This window comes from Apostichopus japonicus, chromosome 22 (assembly GCF_037975245.1).
Source record: "Apostichopus japonicus isolate 1M-3 chromosome 22, ASM3797524v1, whole genome shotgun sequence".
Classification (NCBI taxonomy): Eukaryota; Metazoa; Echinodermata; class Holothuroidea; order Aspidochirotida; family Stichopodidae; genus Apostichopus; species Apostichopus japonicus.
In genome coordinates, this window is record NC_092582.1 from 2,333,541 (window position 1) to 2,358,263 (window position 24,723).

Here is a 24,723-nt window from a genome sequence, read left to right on the forward strand (position 1 = left end):
ATGCCACAGAATGATACAAAAGTCTACCAATTTTCAAACTTGCAATTTTCATGTGATCTTCTAATACCAGGGAGACGCCTGTGTGTGAAAAACCTAACGGAAAAGCGTCTAGAACTGATAAAAAAAAAACCGGTACCTTCTAGGTAGGATTGCTAGAAACTAACGACGAATCTCTTTTAGATATACTTACATTAATAACATATTCAAAAACAACATCTTGACATTTTTATCAAGAAATCTGTAAACTGAGTTCTTCTGTTTTTTATTCACTATTAACCAAACTGTTAATCATTTGATTGGTTCATTCAAACTGGTACGAACAACGTGAACAGGCGTCATTGGTTATTGGAATTACCACGATATTTAATTGGCCATAACTTAATCACTTTGAAGTATCTATTAAGGACTAGAAGGTGAAAAAGTCACACTGTAATTTAATTATCTGGACTATATGTAAACCTTTATACAGGCAGGCCTATATTCTAACGTTAGCGCCTCCCATGGAGGATATTAAGGCAGAATTGGGCCAGGTTCACTGGAAATAGGTTGACCGCATACATTAAAGGGGTACTTCACAAACATGTCAAGGAGGAGGAGAGAATTGTTTTCTATTTTTTGGGAGGGGGGGGCAGGATGTTCAAGAAGTCCAAATTTTATGACCATAATAGATCCAATTTTCAATGAAAAGAACGAACCTATTCACCGTTCCATTGTTTTATTGATCCGGGTATAGCATACATTGTTCATAATTCTTTGTCTGACCTAGTTAATAACCAGTGAAGTATATGCCTCCATTGTTATGGAATGAAAGAGAACGATGTATTTGCGATGTTATTAAAGCAAGTTTTCCTGGTTCTTGTGCATGATATAATTGATCTCAAATGAAAATTGGTGAACCTAACGTTACATCGTTCCTCTTAAGGTTAAATGTTTACTGCCTTTCCATGAAATCTGCCAATATCGGCTCTGTAGTGTGATTACGCAATGACAATTTTACATGAATGATATATTCGTCGCCATGCTATGGTAAGATTTCTAGAAACTAAAAACCCAACACGCGCGACAGAGATAAAAAAGATAAATGTTTTAAGAAGAAACATGTAGCACTTTGGAAAAGAATATACAGAAGAACTTAAAAACGTTTATGAAATTTCATGAATACAAATTTCAAGTTAAGGTCTGTTTCAAGTACTCGAACATTCAAACAAAAACATCTTAATTCTTTATTTATGAAATATCTCGTCATGGTTACAGGATCACTATACGATATAAATATATATATATCTTCATTTAATCAGTTTGAAGTATTTAATGAGGGCAACAATTAAGGAGGTCAAAAAGTCAGTCTGTTATTCTATTCTCTACATTGTCTGTGTAGAAACCATCCTAACAGGCTTAGGGACTCAGTGAGGTTATTACCCAAAACGTTATATAGAGGGAACATATTTTCGAAAGAGGCGAATCTATGAAATGGTTATTAATTCGCTCAACCCTTGTATTCCACTATCTAGATATTTAAGCTTATTTAATTCTAGTACGTATGACAAGCGTTCTAAGTTAGAAATGACGATTCCAAATATTTTTTTATTGGGGGTGGGGTGGGGGTGGTCTAGGTGTAATAAGGACGTCATAACCAATTTGCTCATATGTAAATGTTTCTTATCTATGTAGATCAAAAACAGATAACTTGCGATGTGTTTTTCTCTCCGTGAGGGAAGTAATTAATTTTCAAGTTCTTTGGATGTTATTTTCTGGTTCGAATCCCCCAAGCTGTATGTGATCTATAAGAGTAAACTTGCAGTGGGGGTTCGACCTATGCTTCCACTGTTGTATTTTAATCAATATTGCGCCCTATGGCTTTGTGTCTCTTTAAAAGACGTATATCGTTTGAAAGAAATCCATATTTTAGCCTCAGTGTATTATTCATAACCATTGATCGCAAATACGACAGCCTAGTGTGGATGGAGAAAGAAAATATGTAAATAAATTTAAGAACTAAAATAACACTGTTGTCGCTTTTGGATATCACTACGTCACTACATGAAAATACATTTATATCGTCAACACTGAGATATCAACAGATAGTTTTGCAAAGATGAATTATTACAAGACTGTTTGACCGTTTGGTTCTGTGTTTATCTGACTTAAAATGGTTCTATAAGTTAACACAGTTTGATCGATGTCGCGCAATCAACCAAACCGGAAGTCAAATGAAAACTGAATGAGTCAAAAGGGTCGTTCCATAGTTCATGTTGAAACGAATAAACAAAAACAAAAGAAACATGTGTTATATATATATATCAATCAGGTTCATATATTACACAAAAAAAATGTCCAGGGTTATTTAGACTTTTTCCCTGTTTTCCTATGTAGAGCAAGAAACTTAATAAGGAGCAATCTGCTGTAATTACTTGTAGTAGGATAACCCACAATATATACATAGCTATACTATGTTAGGCTATATAGATATCAACCAATTCGAGGCAGTTATTTTTAAAGTAATTTTCTATGTGTAATTCGTCAGAGTTTAGTCTCTTCTATATAACGTATATCTGAAAGATTTTTTTGTGTTTATATATTGTATAATGTAGGCCTATTTTAATATTATACGTAGTAATATTTTGTGATACACTAATGTTACTTTCGTAACTGCATTTTATGTTAGCTATTATTAGTCGCTTCCTGCAGAATACACTTCCCTAAGAAATTTGTGTTTTTGGAATGAAAAGTAGATAACTTTAATATTGTTTTGTTCGATGACACGTAGTATTCACTCAATTTCAGAGTGCAAAGACACCTCTGGGTCTTAGATTAAATAATCATTAATTTAGGTGCATAATTAACGACTATAGCTGTGACAGTAGAAGCCACTACATGAAATGAACGTGAAGTGGACGCCTTCTTAAGTCGTATTTGTCATATTGTAGACACGTGTAAGAAATATGAAACATGAAACATCCACACGCAAACATATATATATATATATATACATATATATATATATATATATATATATATATATATATATTTATGTATATATATATGTATATATATATCTATATATGTCTATATGTATATGTCTATATGTATATATATATATATATATATATATATATATATGTATATATATATATATATATATATCTCTATATAGATATATGTATATATGTCTATATATATATATATATATATATATATATATATATATATATATATATATATATATATATATATATATATATATATATAGATATATATATGTATATATATATATATATATGATATGAAACTATAGAGAATACAAAAATAAAGGTAAGAAATCAACAGGTCTTCCCCTATCTTCAATAAGAATGAGTAGAATGGCCTGTGTATTTGAAGTATTTTTAAATAACAACGGCCTTGTGTATGCGGTTGTCCTGATCATAAAAAAATAAAGCACACGTCGTATCTATGTAGAGTATATTGTACCCAATTAAACAAAACATGCACAAAAAAGAAAACAAATAAGTATCCTTCAGACATTCTCTTACCGTCTGCCCAACCCTCAAATTTCTGACAAAAGTACCATATTGTAAATTTGTCATCTGATCAGCCACTGTGGATTTCGCAATCATGTTTAACAACTTGATGTAATACCGCATGGGCTGCGTGTGTGTTCATCATACAACATCCACGCATCATTAAAGGCGTATGATTAATATGAAACATTGTTTCGACAAAAAAGAAACCAGCTCTGCATAAAACCGTTTACCATTTTTGTGATCTATGACTGGTTTCTGTTTTTAACGTTAATAAAAATTTCCCTTGAGACCAGGAAAACGGGTAAGAAGTCTTTCTAGAGGAGTATAGACTGACTATCCCTTGAGAAAAAATCTAATACATTTAAAAAAGGGTTGGTCGTTGGACAGACGAAAGGCGGTAGGGAATTTGGCGATTTATAACCATGCATCACATTGCTAGCTAGTGCGTTGAATTTCATCAAGTTATCATTAGGACATAAACCATATTAATAACTAGCGACCTTCGATACAAGATGGGTGGAAAATCCGAAATGAAATCGTCTTTCGAGATCCGGCTTTAGGAATCACAAATGATTTCGAGTTGGTTAGCATCATGTTTGATATCTAGAGTAAGGCAAAATATGTCACCTAAAACAGAAGTAGTATTTTTCGATACAGGTGACAAACGCCTACAGTGGAATTTACGACCTTCCTAACCGGTTTCAAACCTCTGGACATACAATCAGAGTCCATAGCCTAGTGGTTAGGGTGTCCGCGTACAGAGCGGGAGGCCCCGGTTCGAATCCCGGTGGAGGCTGGAAGTTCTTTCACTGTTCTTTTCCAACTCATTACGATTTTCAATTATATATATATATATGTATATATATATACACTATTAGTTCATAGTTCTAGTAGTTCATATATATATATATATATTTATATATATATATACATATATATATACATATATATATATACATATATATATATATAATTCCTCGGTGTAAATTGATATGAACAATCATGCTGTTTTCAAGATGCCATCCAATAAAACTGACATAATATTCTTATAATTCTTGAAATCCATTGCACGTGATAGCCTTCAGGCTTTGTTATATACTTCCTTAACCACCAATCAAACAGTCAAAGAGCGTCCTTCAAATCGACCGTCTTACATCGATAATTCATTTAAAAATTAGATTACTAATCTTCTCAGTGATTGGAAAAGTTGAAATACAATATCAAACAAAATATTTTTGAAAATCTTCAGTTAACTTAGAAACTAATAAAAAGACACTCTTACAGATTAAGCATCGGCTTAAGAATAAAACAGAATTCCAAAAAGAGATAAACTTTAGTACACTTTAAATTTGTCTTAGCTGAAAAGCACGAAAATGATTTGAAGATTAAATATTAATATTGCATGACACTTTGGATGGATTGGATGTGCATATACATATATAGAGGACCCTTTTGCGATCATGTTGCCTCGTAGGCCTTGGTAGTTCACAACCTTGACAAAGACGTAAACTACCGGTTAATAAACAAGTCCCTTTCCGATCTAAGAATATTCACGCTGTTTTGTAAGGTTGACGAAAAGTTCAGCTTTATACTCAATACGGCTAAAGGAAATACGTAAACAATAATGATAATTCTTACTAATGATGGGTTTTTTTGGTCCCGAAACCCCAAACATATTAAACAAAGGGTAATAAAAAACCAAAACAAAATTTGAGGGACATGTCAGGTTATGACATATCAGACATTTATTTATAAATATAGATGGTGTGTATATATACTATATACGGTTGTATGACAAAGGAATAAACAGGATGTGTTGTTCACCAAGAGATGGGAGTTCAAAATACTGAGGTTTTCCGTGTCTAAAAGTTTCTACGAATTATTAAGTTCACACGAAGGTTAATCTAATAAGTTTATATTTATCACATTTTTTTAATATAAATATAAAACTTCATGACTATTTATGTTAAATATGATGGTAAGTGGGTATTTTCCGTTGAAATTAAGGTGTGTTTGATCAAATGTTTATAAGCACTGGTAAGCATCCTTCATGCATCACTTATGTATTTCAGTGGAGAATTCGTCTATCGAATATTTATTGATATACTATCAACTCATATTAAAGTGTGGATTCCTAATTTGCTTACTGATATCTGATTTCCAAAAAGGAAAAAACAAAATTGTTGACTCGCGATCCAAGGTATAGGCTTCACTTTATCTCTCTTTACAACAGATTTTTGACCTAATTTTGTCAATGATCATTTATTTCGATTTTTATTATTCGTTAGTTGGTCTTGTCTAGTTTCATTAACAAAAATAATAAAGCAAACTATGAACAATTTTGAAAGTTTTATCCAGTCACTTCTTGTATATGAATAATACTGATATGAGAAATGCATGTGTCTGTGCCACAAAATATTGAGCATCGAGCTTAATTTATTTATCACTTGCTAATTAAATGTGGCTTTGTGAGGAAGTACCTATGTACAATGTACGTCAGTCTCGTCGGGTGCAAATAATGTTGAGTAGTACTCGGTATATGGTTTTAGTAAATTGTCGATAAAATACAAGAAACCATCCTAAGATTGTATGTTAACTGCTATGATTCCAGCATCTGGTTGCATACACTATAAGCTATAGGATTGCATATGGCTGTATACGTTCAAATTTCGTGTTGTCCTTAATTTCGCGCATCCCATACCTGCAGTGCAGGTATACCAGCATCACTACCACTACAATGATATATATATATATATATATATATATATATATATATATATATATATATATATATATATATATATATACACACATATCAATCGTTGATGAAGTCACGCACTTGATTGATAAATCTAAACCACAGAGCATATTACTATTGCCCTTTAAAAGAACATTTGAGCACAGATGTCTGTTCTGTAGCGTCGCAAATGGTATCGTGCATCATCATACACTCTTATATTGGATTTCTATCTCAAAGTATTAACATTGTACTCCATTATCACTGGTGTACCGTTCGCACTTTGTCAAAAGATGACTTTAAACAAGTTTATGATATACTGACAATTTATCTTGACCCGACAGCAACAACAAGAAAATAGTATCATGCCATCAAACTTTGTTTTCTTTATAAAGAAGACATCTATCATCTGTAAAATCAATGTAATTTATTTTAGTTGAATACAATTACTTAGGACACCGGTATTTAAAGGTGCAAATACAGAAATTTATTTTTTTGTTTTATTTGGATATAAAAATGTTATTTCAATAACTTAAAATGAAAACATATCGAAATGTAATAACACTATAATAATAATTTTATTATGTTTTCTTATTTATTTTTTACGTTTTTGTGTTCACAGAGTGTCTACCTTAAGATGACTGTCTTCTGGATTTAGTATTGATCTGTTTTTGATTTTGTGATTGGATGAATTGATTGGAAACGGAGACAGCAATATATCAATATTAATCATCAAGATGAGGGATCGACGAGAAAGTAGAAAAAGCATCCGAAAAAGCCGCAAGGTAGGAATATAAAAAAATATTAAAAAAATATGTTTTATTTGTGTGTGCATTTTTCATAAAAATCTGATAATATCATACCCCTCGTATGCTTTTGAAAAAAAATGTAACTGAGGATAATAAAATGCATTTATCCTTTCATGTTGTCACAGGAGTGTGATGACATTATTTCAAACGGATTTCTTGTACCCATATATATATATATATATATATATATATATATATATATATTTTAAGTAAAGGTTGTAACTTTCTTAAATTATTTATTTACCCAGAACACGCGTTCCTGAACAGTTCTTCAACTTTAAACTTTCTCAATTGTTCGGTCTGTGCATTTTTCTGCAAAAATGTTCCGAATTGCGAAAGCACGTCACGCTGCGTCAATGAAGGAGAAGGTAAGCCCTTGCCTTTCGATTCAGATATCTTGGTAACGGGTTTCAAAAATATATATTTCTCTTTCCATTTCAAAAGACGCACAGCCATGTTTAGCACTTTAGATGATTACTATTGCTTTTGAATTTGTTTTCCATAGATGCGTAATCGACTTAAGAATCCCTTCTCCGCCCCTGCCCTATACTTCCCACTAAGCGCATGAAGTTCCCATGTTGGAATCTATACTATCACTGTGGGGAAGGGGGGGTGTAGTTCTAAAAAGCTTCAGCATTGTCATGAATTTCAGAGTTTAATTTACGGTTTAGTGTATTTCTTGAGAATGCATGCACAAATAGATGGCGCTCACAATGTTTTCATGGGCTACAGTTATTGCACTGCAATAAACTTTTCACAATTTCACATTTTTGGGGTGCCAGCATGTTTGTGATCATAGATAACACCTTTTGCTGTTATTGAGAGACTTTGATGTCGGATCTGACTCGTACAAAGGGTATATGAGTATTCATACTCAGAAATATAAGTTAACACAACCTCAAACAAAAAGCTTAGCGATAATATAGTATCCGCAGCTTTACTAGTTACGGAAAGTGAGTAATAAAAACAAGAGGCAACGTTTGACTTTAGCTGATCAATCTTGATATTTCTATCATGTTTTGGAAAGAACAATAGACTGATGAATATTCAGTGTGTACGGGCTCTATTGTTAGCCGATGGGTCCTTAAAGGCTTTGAAGACTCGCCCCAAATCGCGTGCCGTCCTCTGAAAAGTTAACTTTCCGTTGCTTGCAAGTGAAGTTATCTTCTTGTCGCTGCAAAATGCAGACAGTAATGAAACGTGATACCTTGTTATCTTTTATCTGGAGCTGAGATGTCCAACGCTACATGTACACTGTGTTGTGGGTATTGACCGTAGCTGCATGTATTTACTGAACACTATAGTGTCTAATTACCGACGGTAGCAAGCTGCGTGTGTGTTTTCTGGGATCGATGGTGGTGTCTAACACTTTTGTTACACCTCATCGAAACTAGGTCAGCTTACCGGCATCAGACGTTTCTTTGTGCGCGAGACTTCACTCCTTTTAACCTTTCAATTATAAATCAATAGCCTCAAATACGAAATGGAATACATAAATAAACATGTTCATTTACTTAACCCATGTCGCTGTTTTTAAAAAGGATTTCGCTGAAAATAAATTTTAACCGACTCTAATCATTAATTAATAATTGAGTAATAAATAAATCGCCACATTGCTTAAACGTCTTCTTGTTGACAGATTCAAATGGCTAGATACATGTGCTAAGAAGCAATATCTAATTTGGTATAAAGCTCTGATTGCTTGACAAAATTAACATTCTCAGAAATTGGCGAACGAACACAACCAGTGGTTAATTTTGCAGCAAGAGCCACACACACACACGTATAGCGTTACATGTGTAGCACGTATAACGTTATATATGTAATATATACATTTCAGTGTATAGATGAAGGCTGCACAGGCATCACACCAAATATGTCTTCGTTAACAAACGACATAAGGTTACAGATTATGTGCCTATCGATAGAGATAGAGAACTTGTCACATCAATAAAATGTTCTAGTTCGCAATCATCGTCATGGATTTCTGAGCTCGTAAACAATACAACTGAGCAACTGTCAAATTAATTAAGAGAACAGAAGCAACATCTGAAAATTATTAAAGTGCACATGAATAACTTCATCGGTAGAAAAAAAGGGGAGAAAAATTGAAAGATCAATTATTGTTTCATTTTTATTTTCTAAAAAAAAAACATGAACTGCACAAGTGCATTCAAATCTGCATGTCTATCTCGTTTTGTAAAGGAATAAAACAATTTATCTAAATTCAACAACGCATACGTGTTAATTTCATTTTGACAAATATTGAACAATGAAAGCAGAACACATATGTTCAGTAAAAACAAGTCATTTGACAGGTTCTTTTGTTTTATATATTCTATTTTCTACCAATTTTTGCATTGATTTTTTTGACAAGGACGAAACATGCAGCACAACTGAAGGTACCGTTATTACTATAGTATTAAAAATTGAATAAAACAAACTATGTAAACATATGCTTAAGAATTTCATGAATAAGAAGGGGAAAAATGTTCTTTTCAATAACTATAGCATGTGATTATTATAGAGAAGCCGACACAAACAGAACCAAGAACCCTCGTATAGGTTTTTTATTTCATATATATCTCTTGCGAAAGGTTAACCATAAATATTGTACGAAAAATTATAAAAATAATATAGATTATTAATGTGGTTTTATTAAAAATATGTCGCGTCAAAAAGAAGATGAATGAATATAATGCTCCAAAAACATTAATTAAAAAACAGAAAGAAAAAGGCTAGAACGGTTTATTTGTGTAGTTGTGGACTGTACAAATCAATAGTGACCAGTTGATTTAGTGACCTGTTTCAAGTGTTTCCAGTACGTGGTTATCTTTATAATATCTATCTTTAAAATCTCAAGATCTGAAGTACAACCGAAACAACTAGTTCGTCTCTTGACTCCTACAATTTATACCCCTCGTTGTGTTGAAACATTCTTAAAATTCTGGAGTGTGTTGTTATATAACCTAAAATATCTCCGTATCTAATTATACGGCTTTATCACACCTTGGCTGGCAAGTGACAAATGCTATTAACAACAAACGTGAAACGATTTAAGCATACCGCCATCAGTTAGTAGCAGGCAAAGTTGATCAATCTAATGCGGATAATCTTATACTGTAGACTATGCTCAAGGAGATTTAAAGGGACCGTATCGTTTCTAATACTTTTTGGGTAAGGTCTTGTGATGTTTCTGTTTCAATCTGAATCAATAGAGTGCTACACTTGAAATACCACCGCTTTTATCACGTGACCACAGCGGTGTTGCAAGGGGACAAGCACGGCGCGACTAAAGGATATACTTGTACTCTTTATGTAATCGTGATACTCTAATAGACACACTACTGTCATAATCACATAGTAATAGTCTTAATGTGTTTGTGCGTTTGTTTTGTATTCTGACTGAGGACTTGAACAAAAGAATTCCAGTTCCTCGGTTTATTTCTAAAGAATCACAATGTCCTCGCAAGAATTATATTGTTAAGGAGTATTGTTAAGATTAGGGTACATGGATTTGAACAATGAAAAAAAAAACAATGGGGTCATCGGCCTGAATGTAAAACACAGCTGTGTGTGTGTGAGAGAGAGAGGGGGGATGGGGGAGTGGGGTAGGAGGAAGCATGGGGCGCCATAAATGTTCTATTATATATAAGCGTAACACTGTAATATACAGACACCCATTCCTTATAATCATATGGTGATTGTTTTGACTGTAAATCTTGTCAATGGAATCGATTGAAGTATAATTTTAGTTCTTTTTTTCATTGAGTAATCGAAATAAACGATGGTTCCAATAGCCAAACTATACGTTCCTTAAAAAAAACTTGGATACCAGACTGTCTGATCTACAACAGTCGGAATTTGGCTACCGAATTATAAATGATATAGATGTTTGAGAAGTTACAAGTAATGGTTACTAAAATTCAACTTACAAGGCGGAAGGAAAAAAAATAAGCAACAAACTTTGGACCCTTCGTAAGTTTCAATTACATTGACAAGAGTTTGTTATCTCTTAATGCAAATAAGTGTTACGACCAAGTCAAGTTCTCTCGCGAGTATTATTGAAAGGTTATTGTCCAATTTCCTTTTCAAAAGTCTTATTAATTACTTCTCTCTAAAGGTAATCGAAAATTATTATTCGATAAAGAGGAATCGCAACTGACGTTATGTAGGGGTACAACGCGTATCTATTTCCGCGATTGTGACATATGTGCTCAGAGATTGAATGCGACAGGCTACCGTAATGATATTTCCTTCACTTAATTAGGTAATGATATTTCGAGATGATCGATAAGCTAGGCTAGTTATCCTACCATGTTGTTGTGATGCATACTACATAAAAGCCAACTATAGTGTGAAAGTAAACACGTAAATGTGTTATCTTGTTCCATTTATGACCACTAAAGTCTGTACGGCGCAAATTGCTTAGATGGGGTTGTTTACTACAGTGGGTTCCACGTAGGCCAGTATGCTTTTCAGGTGTTCACGGTAACATGAGATCTTTTGTTTTTGGTACTTTCTTATCGTTTTACTGACCGCATATGTTCGAAATTGCATAAACTTTACTATTATTACAAGCATTTTACTTGTAGTTTTCCCTATATATGAAATCAAGAACCACCGTCGGTCGGCCACAATGAGGTCTGCACACCGGCTACCTTCAGTACAAAGGCTACCCTAGATGTCGATAACTATGACATCAACAATGGACGCCATCTTGTTTTGGAAGGCGACAAACATTACACAGAAGAGATTCACAGTGCACTCACATAGATTACGATTACTATGGTAACTGCAGACGCCTTGGGTGTGAATGTGATACTCAAACTGTGAAAAGTGCGCATACCGACGCGCTCGTATCTCGCTTTGCATGTACCTGTTTGAAAGGACACGTGATCCCTACTACATGGTTCAAATTATGTTCGAAGCTTTTATTAATATTTTTTCCTCACCAAGTTGATAAATATGCGTTATACAGACAGTGTGTTGGCAATAACAGACCAAGGCCGAGTTTTCCCATTTCTTCGCCTCTCAAATTTTCATACCTTCATTATAGACGAAGGAATCTCTGGGACTTATTTATTTCGCCAGAGGCATACCTGTAAAATTGTAAAACTCTCCAGTTCATAATTCACTCAAGGAGGTAATAACTGATTCGTAAGGTGTTCGCATAGAACATCGTATTAAGTTACACAACGCTTGACCTTGACCGCCAAGGGAAAACTAAATAGTTTCCTTTCAATTAAAATAAATGTTTTGGTCAGTAGCAAGAGATATAAAAACTACTGGACTTCAAGTCATTGTTCTTAAAAATGATTATACGTATCAACTTCTGTGCAAAAGTTAAATCAAAGAGAAGACTTAAAAATATGAAGATATCACCATGTCACATTAGAAAGTATTGTTTTGTCGTATATGCAACTGTAACAGTAAAACAACAGTATTGGCCAGTGGCCGCTGCAGTTCGTTCAAATGAATGAAATTTGATAGCGTATCATTACGATAGGCTGATAGGCCTACACGCTGATCTGATAACTTGACGGGGTTTGCACTAAACATTTACGCACATAAACCCATCACATATACAGATATTTTCAACTTAATAAATAAATATAAATAACTAATATATATATATATATATATATATATATAGATACATCAATAAAAGAACATATATGGAAGAATATATTAATTGATAGATTTATCTAATTAATGTTTGCTATCTTTTTGCTATCTTTATATAAGTTAAGCTTTCGAGGCATATTTTCCCGAACAATTTTTCATATATTGTTCCTTTCGTCTCGAAGATTTGTTTTCATAATATTAGTTTTGCTGCAGGTTATTGTGACGTCATTGATAAATCACCTGTCCAAGCCCAGTTGTTGTAAAGCAAACATATATAGATCCGTTGAAAAGCTGTCAAAATTGAGAGTTTTATGCGGCTTCTTTGTCGAACATATTGAACTTTGTAGAGATGATTTTAAGAAAAATCAAATATATGACAGTAACTATTTATAAGCCCGCATGTTAGGTGATTATGAATCCTGACTTCAATAAGGTAATAATAATAATATATAACCTTCCATAAGATTAATTATTTACTCTCACGTGAAGTGTTATTGCCGAGTAACCAAACTGAAAACTAATTTATTAAGTGAAAGAGTCATTTTCGGTCAGAGTAGAAATGTTTTATCACACTTTATAAGGTCATGTTTACCTGGATGTCCTAGCCATGACGGAGTCTGAAAGCAATATTCGTATATGTGTCTGTGTGTGTGTGGGGGGGGGGGGAGGAGGCGGAGGTTTATTGTGTAAAAACTTTTAACCAAATTGTCGGCATCATTTCGTAAAAAAAAAAAAAAATAACATAACATGCATGCAGCCGCACTTTTCGCAAAGATATGAATTTTGTGAAGGCTTTCATGAAATTTTATGAATTTTTATAGCAACAATGCGGCAGTTAGTGAAAACATCATGAAAACGCAGCGGCGGAAATCCCCTTTTATATGTTTCCATTTCTTTGTCGTGTACAAATAATGTATATTCATAGAGCAATATAAAATAGTTATAAAAACTTTTCAAAAAAATTAATTAAAAATACCAATCATAGTACACTGAGGGTTCATAAATCATTGCAGATATATATTACAGCTCTCATTGAAGTAAAGAACAATAATATGAAAGATGCTATGGGAAACGTGTCAATGAATTTGCATGACACCACATACCACCCACTGAGTTGCACTTTCTGATGGAAGGAAATTTTATCTTGCGAAATTGTGGTGAGTTCATCGACATACTATAATACTTCCTTTGTTTTACCTTATTGATGAACTATTCCGTCTCGTTTGATCGTTGCAACGACGTCATAGTTCTTTTGAAAGTGTAAAGTCCTTTTTTTTCTTGTCAGTTTTATACTCTGCAAATTTTCGAAGACTCGACTAATAATACAATATACAATTTAAGAGCTATCGAAATGAAGTTAACTCCTGGTGCAATTGTGTTGATATATGTTGTAGGCTCTTAGAAAGCTGGAAGCGAATTTACAAACCGCATTTTAGCCGCCATAAGTCACAAAATCTATATTGTACTGTAATTCAACGAAGTTACAAATGCAAAACAGAAACAAGATATGTTTCTAGTTAAAGAAATGTCACAAAAGATAGAGCTTTGGGCACGATTAATCAAACATTTTCATCCAATCACATTCCAGTAACATCGAGTACATTATCGATATTGAGATCAACATTAACAATATTCAATAGCAACACCAAAACCAACACCAACATCACCATCACCATCAATCCCAAAACCAACACAAAACCAACACCAACATCAACACCTATATAAAACAATGGGACAATAAGAGGACAGCAAACACTGACTTCAAATGAATAAATTCTGGCAATCGGAGGCGAGTAATACTTGACATTTTGAAGGTGAAGGCTCTATATCAAGTCAATGTTTACTCTTCGGGAGCAACAGTTTGATTTCACTAAATTTGACCTTTGACCTCCGAACTTTGACCAAGGTTCAGGGGAGCTACAAGACACAAGGGTTTACCCTGGGTATCTTTCCACCAAGTTTGAAGAAAATCCGCTAGGCCGTTTATAGTAGGAATTTTTGCCACAAAGTTGGACACACACACTCACACACCCGCAATGACACCAGCGACGTAGCCAGGAATTTTAAAGGGGGGGAGCACTTTTTGCGATTGATATCGATTTTCAAAAATTTAGGCACGACTATCTGAGCGGAGCGCCACCATCGGTTGGCGCGGATCGTACAAGAAAATTGTTGGTTTTACAAACCCCCCAGATGGCCGGAAACGGCCCTTCCCGAGTGTTCAAGCTGGTTCCATGGCCTCTTGCTAACTTGAGACACCTCATTCAATATCACTTTTCAACCCAAAATACAAACGAGTTAAGATAGAACATAATTCAATAATACATAATGTATTTAAAATTAGCAAGGTACATGTACAGAGTTGTCTTACTTTTCAACTGCTGATACTTGTAGTCAGTGGCGTAGGAAGGTACTTTTGAGTGGGGGGGGGGCTGAAGACCGATGGCTGGCCTGGGGGAGGGGTCTAAGGGGAGGGGTGTCCCCCTCCCCTTTTGATTTTTTTTGCATTTCCAGGTGGCCTCAGATGCAATTTGGTGCAATATAGCACACTTCAACCCACCCACTCCATTTTGAATATAATTTGCATTTTCACCTGGCCTTAGATGCAATTTGGTGCTCCAAATGAGATTTTTTTCTCATTTGGAAATGAAAAAGGGGTTTTCTGACTTGCGAAGCGGGGGGGGGGGCGGAATGATACTTCCGCCCCTCCACATTTTTCACTGGGGGGCTGGCGCCCCCCAGCCCCCCGGTTCCTACGCCCTTGCTTGTAGTTACATATATAGATAGGCCAGAAATGTCTTAGATACAACTTTAGCCAGTAATTGTCTTTGGTACAACTGTAAATGTTTAAGTTAGCCTAATAAGAGAAGGCGAGAGCTATCCGACGATTGTAATCTGATTCAAATTTCTCAACTGAAATATTATCTGCGTAAACAGGTTCTTAACTAGATGTTACAACACTGACAAGATCGGATCCTATAGTCTTTTTCGGCGGGTGGAGTGTTGAATGAAACGGCACGCTATAGAAATGACAGCCTAAATTAGAAGACTAGGTCACCTAATTAAGCCATATTCTTGCTACGTTCATTTCAATAGTTATTCCTGTCTAGACTCTTAAACTCGTCCAGCAAGCTTATGGATTTGAAATATGGGTGTTTTTAAAAAAAGATAACTTGGCCAAAAAAAGTGTAGGCCCGGGCCCACAGTGCTACATACTGACTACGCCCCTGATCATATGATATTATATTATCAGCAGATTTTGTTTCCTGTTTGAATTCTTTTACATGTTCTTTTACATAATATATCAGAAAGACAAACATAGTGCTCTTTTACAATTTTTCAAGTAGGATGATTCTTGTTTATTGTCCAATGTCTGGACTTTAATACATTTGACCAACTTAACTGATGGACAATATAAACTTTCATATTTTGGAATATAGCCAGATATGCAGTGGCCTAAAAACAAATATCGTTATCGCAGTGTATTAGCAGTGTAATAATTATTTATAGGAAGTGCGTATCACGTACGATTGCTAGCTTAGCTTCATAACATGCTGTTCGTGCAACAACTTAGGACGAATCATAGAAAGGATGAGAACGAACGTTGTCGACGTTGTTGTGCATACGGTTCGTGACATAGAGTGCGGTTAGGTAGGCAATATGTATTTTATTACGCAGTGGCCAACTGTAGGCTTGTAATAGGCTATAGGCTAAATTTAGCTAATTGCATCTGCCAAACTAAGTAATTAAGTAGTTGAATCAGTAGGCGTGAATTTTACTACGATTATAATTGAGTTAACGGAGCTGACGAGTATTCAAGATCAAAAGAGCACTGACAAAATACCATGCTAAAAAAACAACAGTTTTTAAACATTTTTTTCGACACTGAAAGGGGGAGCGGTCGCTCCCCCTGCTCCCCCCTGGCTACGTCCCTGAATGACACCCCACACTCACGCACACACGGACACGTTTTGACACCTTCCTCAGTCACCGTGGGGTACCCTACCATGGCTGACCCCCCCCCGATAGTAGCTACTAATGGGAAATTAACCATTGCCATAACATCTGTTGCTATGTCAACTGACAAATCTGTATGTGGCCCAACTGGCCAAGGAACTATAATATCTCATCCTCCCAACGGGAGCGATGAGATAACAACTGCTGTAACACTTTGAAAAGGTTCATTCAAATTATCGAGAGTTTTATTAAAGTATTAATAAGACAACCTTGACATTTTCATTTGTAAGCATAAATGAAAAAAAAAGACCCAAAGAAACAATTCAGGAATTGAGAGTAGTAAAATCGACTTCAAAGATTTGACCAGAAATTCGTACTTTATACAACTGTGCATGAACTTCTTGCTGTGAGGTATAATTATAGATCTCCAGCGATATTTTAATAACATACAGTCTGTAATTGGCCTTCGTCTGCTTATTGTACCTTTTTTTTCTCCGCCACATCATTTTAAATGATACCGGATAATTTTGTTCAATCGTGCAAAGGGTTATTAGGAAGACAAATTTACACAGGAGAGAGGAATCGCTTGATGATACGAGGCTTAATTGTCGCTAGATCTCCATTTGGACGGGAGACGGAGAAATGGTTTACATAAACAAGAAATCGACTGGAAATAATATGATTTAATATCAAATGTCCTCGCAATTTTATTTAGTTGATGAGATGCTCCCTCTATCAAACCGGGTAACCGACTACTGAGTTCCTGCAGTTAAAATAGGTTAGGTTGTAATGGAAATACTAGATAACACGATTCCAAGTATATACAATTGTATGTAATTCTAATTTAAAATAAAATAAAACTCTTAGCAAACTGCTTAACTCTAATTTAGTTAGATGTGAGATATATCAATAACACGTACGGTAATTGCGAACTTTAGTACATACATATCACTGATAAATATATGTATCATGTCATGTATTATGCATGTGTGTATGATGAATTAATTGCTAACTATATTACATACACATCACTGATAAATATAAGTATTGCTTCATATTTCATGTGTTATTACAAGTGCATATTATGAATGAATTGCCAACTATATTACATACATATCACTGATAAATATATGTATTATTTCGTGTACTATGCATGTGTATATGATGAGTTGATTGAGAACTATTTAAACACACGTGTCGGTAATACACACTATGTATATATGTATATATATATATATATATATATGTCGTTTTTATGAAAGCCCATGTATGTAACGCTTGAGAAGATACATATTCAAGGTTATAGCAACCAGCATTTTCTTCAAACAGAGATGATACAAGTTGATAATATGGCATATATAATTTCAAAACCGCCTTATGTATCTTTGTAAATGCAATATTGCACACTGAATGATGTAACAAATCGCGTGTAACACTGTAGCGCATTAGCTTTATACTAATAACGGTTCACAACATATATTGCAGTAGCCATCAGGGAGATGTTACATAACAAGCCCTCACACTATGCACAACGTTCGTTCATTTATCTAAATTTGAAAGTTTGTATTCGACTCATCTAGCTATAGATTAATATTCTTCATCAAGTAGTGCATGTTAAAGGAACTTCATGTTGGAGATTTGTTGCTTCTTCACAACCACCACCCAGTACGTTCAAGAACAACCAATCGAGAAAAGTAAGTTTTACGTCATTAACTATCCTATTGTTTGTTCGACATCTGTCATAAAGATTTGACTCGGCCCAAATTTCTTTATTGTTTCATGACCAATGCCAAGGACTTGTGAAATCAATGCAAGTTGATATATTTAAGAAAATTTATCAAGTTTATCATATCACGTTTTTAACGCTCGCACGAGGTTCGGTAAAGCTTTGTCTATAGCAGGCGAACAGCGGTGTGCGACTCTATCTCCTATTGGCGAAATGTTAAAACCAGAAATCTTCAAAAAATACAGCAACAAAAGAACAACTTGCAACTCGCTATACCGTCGAGCAGATCAACCAGAAAGGCTGTTATAGCGTTTTATACTTTTAATAACATTTCTGTATAAGTATCACGATAATATACCGTACTCCCCCTCCAACTACCCTCTCCCCTACCCCCTCCCCTACCCCCTCCCCTCCTTACTCCTACACTCCTTTTACTCTTGATTTCCTGCGATATTTAACCTTTACCTCTGACGGTTCATAATTATATCACTTTTCATTCGTGGCTGTACGTTTCCACTCCAAATGGTTCACATTAAGCTTGTTCCTCTATGACATGCTGAATTATTCAGACCAACATTAATCATACCTACCTATATAATTCGCCTCCTCCTCCGATATTTTTCCGAGGTAAAGGCAAACATCTGTTGTTAATATTTGACACATCAAATTTTAAACAACATGATAGCTTGAAGCGTTTCGAAACTGTTATAACCCATTAAGGGGAACATATATATATATAGATTAATGAATAAGCTGACATATCTTAAACAAGTGACCCAACTATATGATATATTAAGGAGGCATAATATCCTCTGTGTATGTATATCCTTCAAATAACCAAAGTTGACAGTTAAGATACTGACTTACGAATTCACAAAAGGAAAACAATTTATCGGCAAATATATCGGCTTCAGAAATTAATATTAAATTGAAGTACAAAATCACCATGAGCAATTGTTATGGACAAACTTGTATTCAAAAGTATGTTTTATAAAGTATTGGCGATTTATATCGCTGCTTATGATTAAAACAATTGGCGCCTTATGATAATTTATTAAGGCTACGAAGATATAGTTAATGATGTAAAATATTGATTCTCATAGCAGCAGTTAATATAATCTGCTCTAATGTGTATCTGTAATCTGTCTCTAAAATTGTACCCCTCATAGCAGCATCTTAACTTTATCGTCAAAACAAGGGAATTTGGGAGGGGGAGGGAGGGGAGGAGCAGGAGCAGGAGGAGGAGCAGAAGGGGAGGGGGAGTGAGAGGAGAGGAGGCAGGAGGGAGGATGGTGAGGAGGGAGGATGGGGAGTTTTAGTTGTTTAAGTTGCTTTCGAGACCATATGATAATGAAACCTACAACAGCATAGGCGTAAGGGTTTATTTCTGATGGGATTGATGTTGTTGGGTGGGGGGGGGAGGGGTGGATGGAGAAACCACTGTTTAGCAATCGAGGTACAGGTGCCTCCAATAAGTCAAAGTAATTACAGATTTCAAGTGGTGAAGCCGTCGGAAGCTGCTGCATTTTTAGATAATTGGGATTTTTTGTGTTAATCTTTAGAGAGTATGTTTAGGCGGCATGTTAGAGAACGGAAATGTCTCAGAAAATGATTAATTTGACAGGTAGTGAGTAAGTACAATGACTACCTTAATTAACAGGAAACCATCTGTGATTCAATGGTTTTGTTGTTACCGAGCTAAAGAAAGTTTACCTTGTTACTATAGTAGGATTCATGCATCAGTCGTTTTCAGCATGTGACAAGAAAGTGATAAAAAATGTGAGAATTTTAATGATGATTTCACTTGAGATATCTGTTCCTTTAATCTTGAATTTTTTTGGTTCTTGAATTTTTTAGGTGATAGTTTTGCGAAACTTTGTTTTGGATTATGTTATGAAAAGTCCACCACTCTCAACAGATTGATTAACTTGGATACTCTAAAAGAGTGAATTATCATTTCTTTGAAGTAAAGAGTGTTAATCTTTAGAGAGTATGTTTAGGCGGCATGTTAGAGAACGGAAATGTCTCAGAAAATGATTAATTTGACAGGTAGTGAGTAAGTACAATGACTACCTTAATTAACAGGAAACCATCTGTGATTCAATGGTTTTGTTGTTACCGAGCTAAAGAAAGTTTACCTTGTTACTATAGTAGGATTCATGCATCAGTCGTTTTAGCATGTGACAAGAAAGTGATAAAAAATGTGAGAATTTTACTGATGATTTCACTTGAGATATCTGTTCCTTTAATCTTGATTTTTTTTGGTTCTTGAATTTTTTTAGGTAATAGTTTTGCGAAACTTTGCTTTGGATTATGTGAAGTTTTTTTTTAAGAATTACTTTAAGAAAAATAAAAGACAACAGTATAGACCCTATACACAGATCTGTGCAAGAAACATATTAATACAATATTTGGCTTTTTCCTTCTTTTGGGGGGGGGGGGGGAACATTACCCCTAAAATGTCAAGGATTATCAATCAAAGAGGCTGGGCTATACTTAATGCAACACTTTGGCCGACAACATTGCTTCTTTCACGTAACATGATGGAAAATGTATTTCATAATTTTTGAAGATAATGGTGATGAATTCCCCTCATGGACGCTACTTTATTTGGGGAACGTTTTTGTTGATTTGATGAATAGACTATGTCAGTGATGTAACCAGAATTTTTCATTTAGGGGGGGGGGGTGGAGGTGGAGGAGGCTGAGTGGGGAAAAGAGTTCGAGTGGGGGAACAAATTCGCACGAACAGTTTTTATTTAGGTACGGTACTTTTGCAATATATCCCATTCCCAAAACCTGTAACCATGGTAACGGTACTGTTATGGATGTTTCTTTACTCAACTTGAACAGCTATTCCTGAGTTCCATCCTCTAAATTGATGAAGGGATAGTCCAACTAAAGTACGAACTTGATATATTGTAGAGAAAGTCACTAGACTCTTAGTTGATAACACTGTTGGCTCTGTTCTCATACTGCTACAGTACATAAGTGTATCGTTCCCACTATTGTCTACAAAAGCCTATGTATTTCTTTATAATTGGATGGTTTATTCTATCAGTAAAATTTGTTATTTGCAGAATCAAGTTTAGAATTTGGATACACTTTTAAAAAGTAAAAAATTCTGTATTGTCGTCGGAAACAATAGTTAAGCCTATTGTAACGACTAATCAGTCTATATGATGTTGAAATTAAGTAATATATCATGCTGCAGCTTCCAAATAACAATATGGGCAGGGGGTAGGAAGCTTCCAAAAAGTGGGGGCACGTACCCCAGTCCCCCCCCCCCGGGCTCCTACCCCTGTATATGGAATTAACTTCAGACGGTCAACATAACGCGGTATAAAGTTATAAACATACACATGATATAACATGCATTGCAGCAGGTTATCTCGTTGGGAAGCGTGTGTGGCAAGGGGATGGGTGATGTGGGAGGGGTGGGGGAACTCGTAGCGATAAAAGAAAGCAAAATAGTAGGATAATATTTAACTTGAGACGTAATTGGTTGGTATTAATTTGAGAATTTCCGTCCGTTACAGATTTAACGTCAAGCACAAACTGATTTAATTGAGCCTTTTAATGCAGTTTGTTTTTTTTTCGTCCAATATTTTCTTGGCCCACCAATGGCATTTGGGGATAGGGTGGGGAGGGGGGTGGGCAAGCGCCCTGTCCCTGTCCTTCGCTAGTGGTGCCACATTATGCGTGTAAATTAAGAATAACATAACATCATAAAGATAAAATATGAGCTGCTGTGACGTCATACTGCCATTAAAGGTATACTCCTGTTGCAGACAATGTAAGAATTATATTCAAGAGAAAAATATTCTTAACTTTTAATTGAAAATCCCATCTTAATATCATAGTTTGACAGGATATAGCCTTGATACTTTCATGCATGGAGCCAATCACAATAGTTGTTACTTAGCTTTACTTATGCTATTATAATCTTCTTGTATAGTGTTGTCCTTTAAACATGATACCTTTGGAATATGGTTAACTGTCAATATTCTCTGCAGTTGGATTTTTATGAAAAAACAAAAATAGAATATTATTTTCCTCTGTGGATAAATGATTTAATATTATACAGTCAAATAGAGACATTTTCAAGTTGAATTGCCTTGATGACATCATTTGATACTGTTGTTGCCAGATACATTTACAAAAGATCATCAAATTCAGGAAACGATAGAGAAAGCAATGATGATGTGCTTTTGGATTAAAAGTGCAAAACATTTTCTGCATATTGTGCTAAGCTTTCCAACTTTCAGTCACTGCGGGAAAAACCTTTTAAAGGAGCACTCCAGTCATTTAAATATTTAAAAGATGATTATATTTTACACACAAAAAGAGAGAAAGATATGAAAATATAAACTGCAATCACTGAATTTCTGGCTAGCTCCTTCCTTTAGAATTGCATTTTTGTTTAATTACTGTCAAAATAATAATAATAATAACTATGTGTCGTCACCCCGATGTAATAAATGAAAACAAAGGCGTGCAAAAAAACTGACATCTTTGGCACTAGTTCAAAATAAATCTCAAATTCTGATACCGCGCAGACGGATCTAAATTTTGCAATTTTCCCCATCATTTTCTACCTCATGAGGATACTGATGGGGTAGGGAACGAGGGGTGGGGGAGGTGGTGGAGGGAGGGGTGAAGTTGTTTAATGTATGTAGAGATAATTTCTCCGTTGTTTTGTTTTTCTTCCATAAATTGTTACTTTTCATATTGCACAAGAACCCTGTAGACAGGTCGCACCTGATCTTACTTGATATTGTAAACAAGTACCAAAACTGATCAGCCAGAACGACTGGTATTTAAGTCTAATACAACAGTCCATACTTCACGAACTTATCCAAATCGATAACATATGTGTTCAAAATAAAGCTGGAGCCTAACTATTTAACTATCAAATCATATCTGCTTCCATGACCTCCATTTGCAAAACCGTTTAAATGGACCGGACACTTTTGGTATAAATCGCATACCGGTAATTTAATCACTCAGCGGTTACTCTCACTAAAAGTTCCGATATTCGATTTACGATATAACCTTGGGTATAATGATTCGCCTCGTAATGGATGATAACTTCCCCGCAAATCGCTCGCGAGACTAACTCATTTCCGTCGTCGAACGAAGTAATATTGTTCAGTTTAGCTCCCAAAATAATATTAAGATCATAATAAATCTGACTAATTTTACTCTCATAAATCATTTAGGTATATAACTCCATCATGATTACCGTTAAGATCCTCCGATGGCTTTTTCACTCCCACACAGATCAATACTTCGAAACGAATCGGTATGATGAACTCTCGCAAGTTCATGGATCGACTCTTTGAGTGCGCCAAAATATATTTATTTCATATCGGCTACCATCATTCTATAAAGAGTTATGATTCCCAGTAATCGGTGTATGGTACATTCAAATCAGTTATACTGACGATCGAAATTTCATCAGTTCAGTTACGTACATTTTAATTTTGTTTTCATTTTAATTACACCTTTTGTTCTTAGTAGTCTGTGTTGTTTATAGCCACGTTTCAACCTTTCGGTTCTAATAACGGTATATTATTAATACTACAATACTCGCGTTGCTAATTGTGTTAACAAATTATGAATTGTTAATTACACATGAATAATTGCATAATATGATTAAAATGACAGGTTTCCCTCTTCCATTGTAAATTCAAATTCAATGTCATACCATAGCAAGTGCATTCAGTCGACTCTTATATGTAGATTAGTGATAGGAGAGCTGTTGCTTTAACCATGCTATGCCTAAGGATCTCTCATGATACTTTTTCATTTATTCATTATTAATATTATTTTTTTATTCGAAGTATAAAACAAAGGATATTGAATCCTTTGACAATTATTATATGACAAACTTTTGTTGTTGGAAGTGCAACCAGGAAAACACACACGGCTGCTTTAAAAATACAAAAAAATACACTACTTGGTACTACTATTTTTGAGTCAGTGTAATTATAGTTCTAAAAATTAGTAATGATAATTCTCTCAAACTTAAATTATGTTTCATCTTCCATACAATGTTAAACTCTTTTTTTTTTCTTTTTTTCTCACTTTGTTTCGTCGCGTTTCTCTTTAAAAGAGATGGTTAACTTATAAAATCGAACCATTTTTAAATTTATGGATACCTTTCGTAATCCCCGATAACATTTCAAAATATAAGAAAAATGTAGCGTGCATCTCTAAAAATTACACGTTAAAGATCCCTATACTCTTGTGCACATTTTGTGTAGCATCTCCATATATATTGACAAATATAGAGATGTGTTTCATAATCGTTATCCATCAAACGAGGCACAACATTCTGTAT

The 24,723-nt window shown here is 34.6% G+C and overlaps 1 protein-coding gene across 4 annotated transcripts in view; it reads left to right on the top strand.

The window, feature by feature from the left end:
• LOC139963800 (short transient receptor potential channel 4-like) overlaps positions 1–24,723 on the top strand; it is a 272,215-nt gene that overhangs the window by 51,798 nt on the left and 195,694 nt on the right. For 2 of the 4 annotated variants that reach the window (XM_071964965.1, XM_071964964.1), the window contains exon 2: positions 6,881–7,043. In XM_071964965.1, the coding sequence (XP_071821066.1) occupies positions 6,996–7,043 (48 nt within the window). In that variant the 5' untranslated portion in view covers positions 6,881–6,995. Of the gene's footprint in view, positions 1–6,880; positions 7,044–7,315; positions 7,436–18,102; positions 18,347–24,723 lie in introns of those variants that run through there. The other 2 variants (XM_071964966.1, XM_071964971.1) reach the window with 2 other exon arrangements.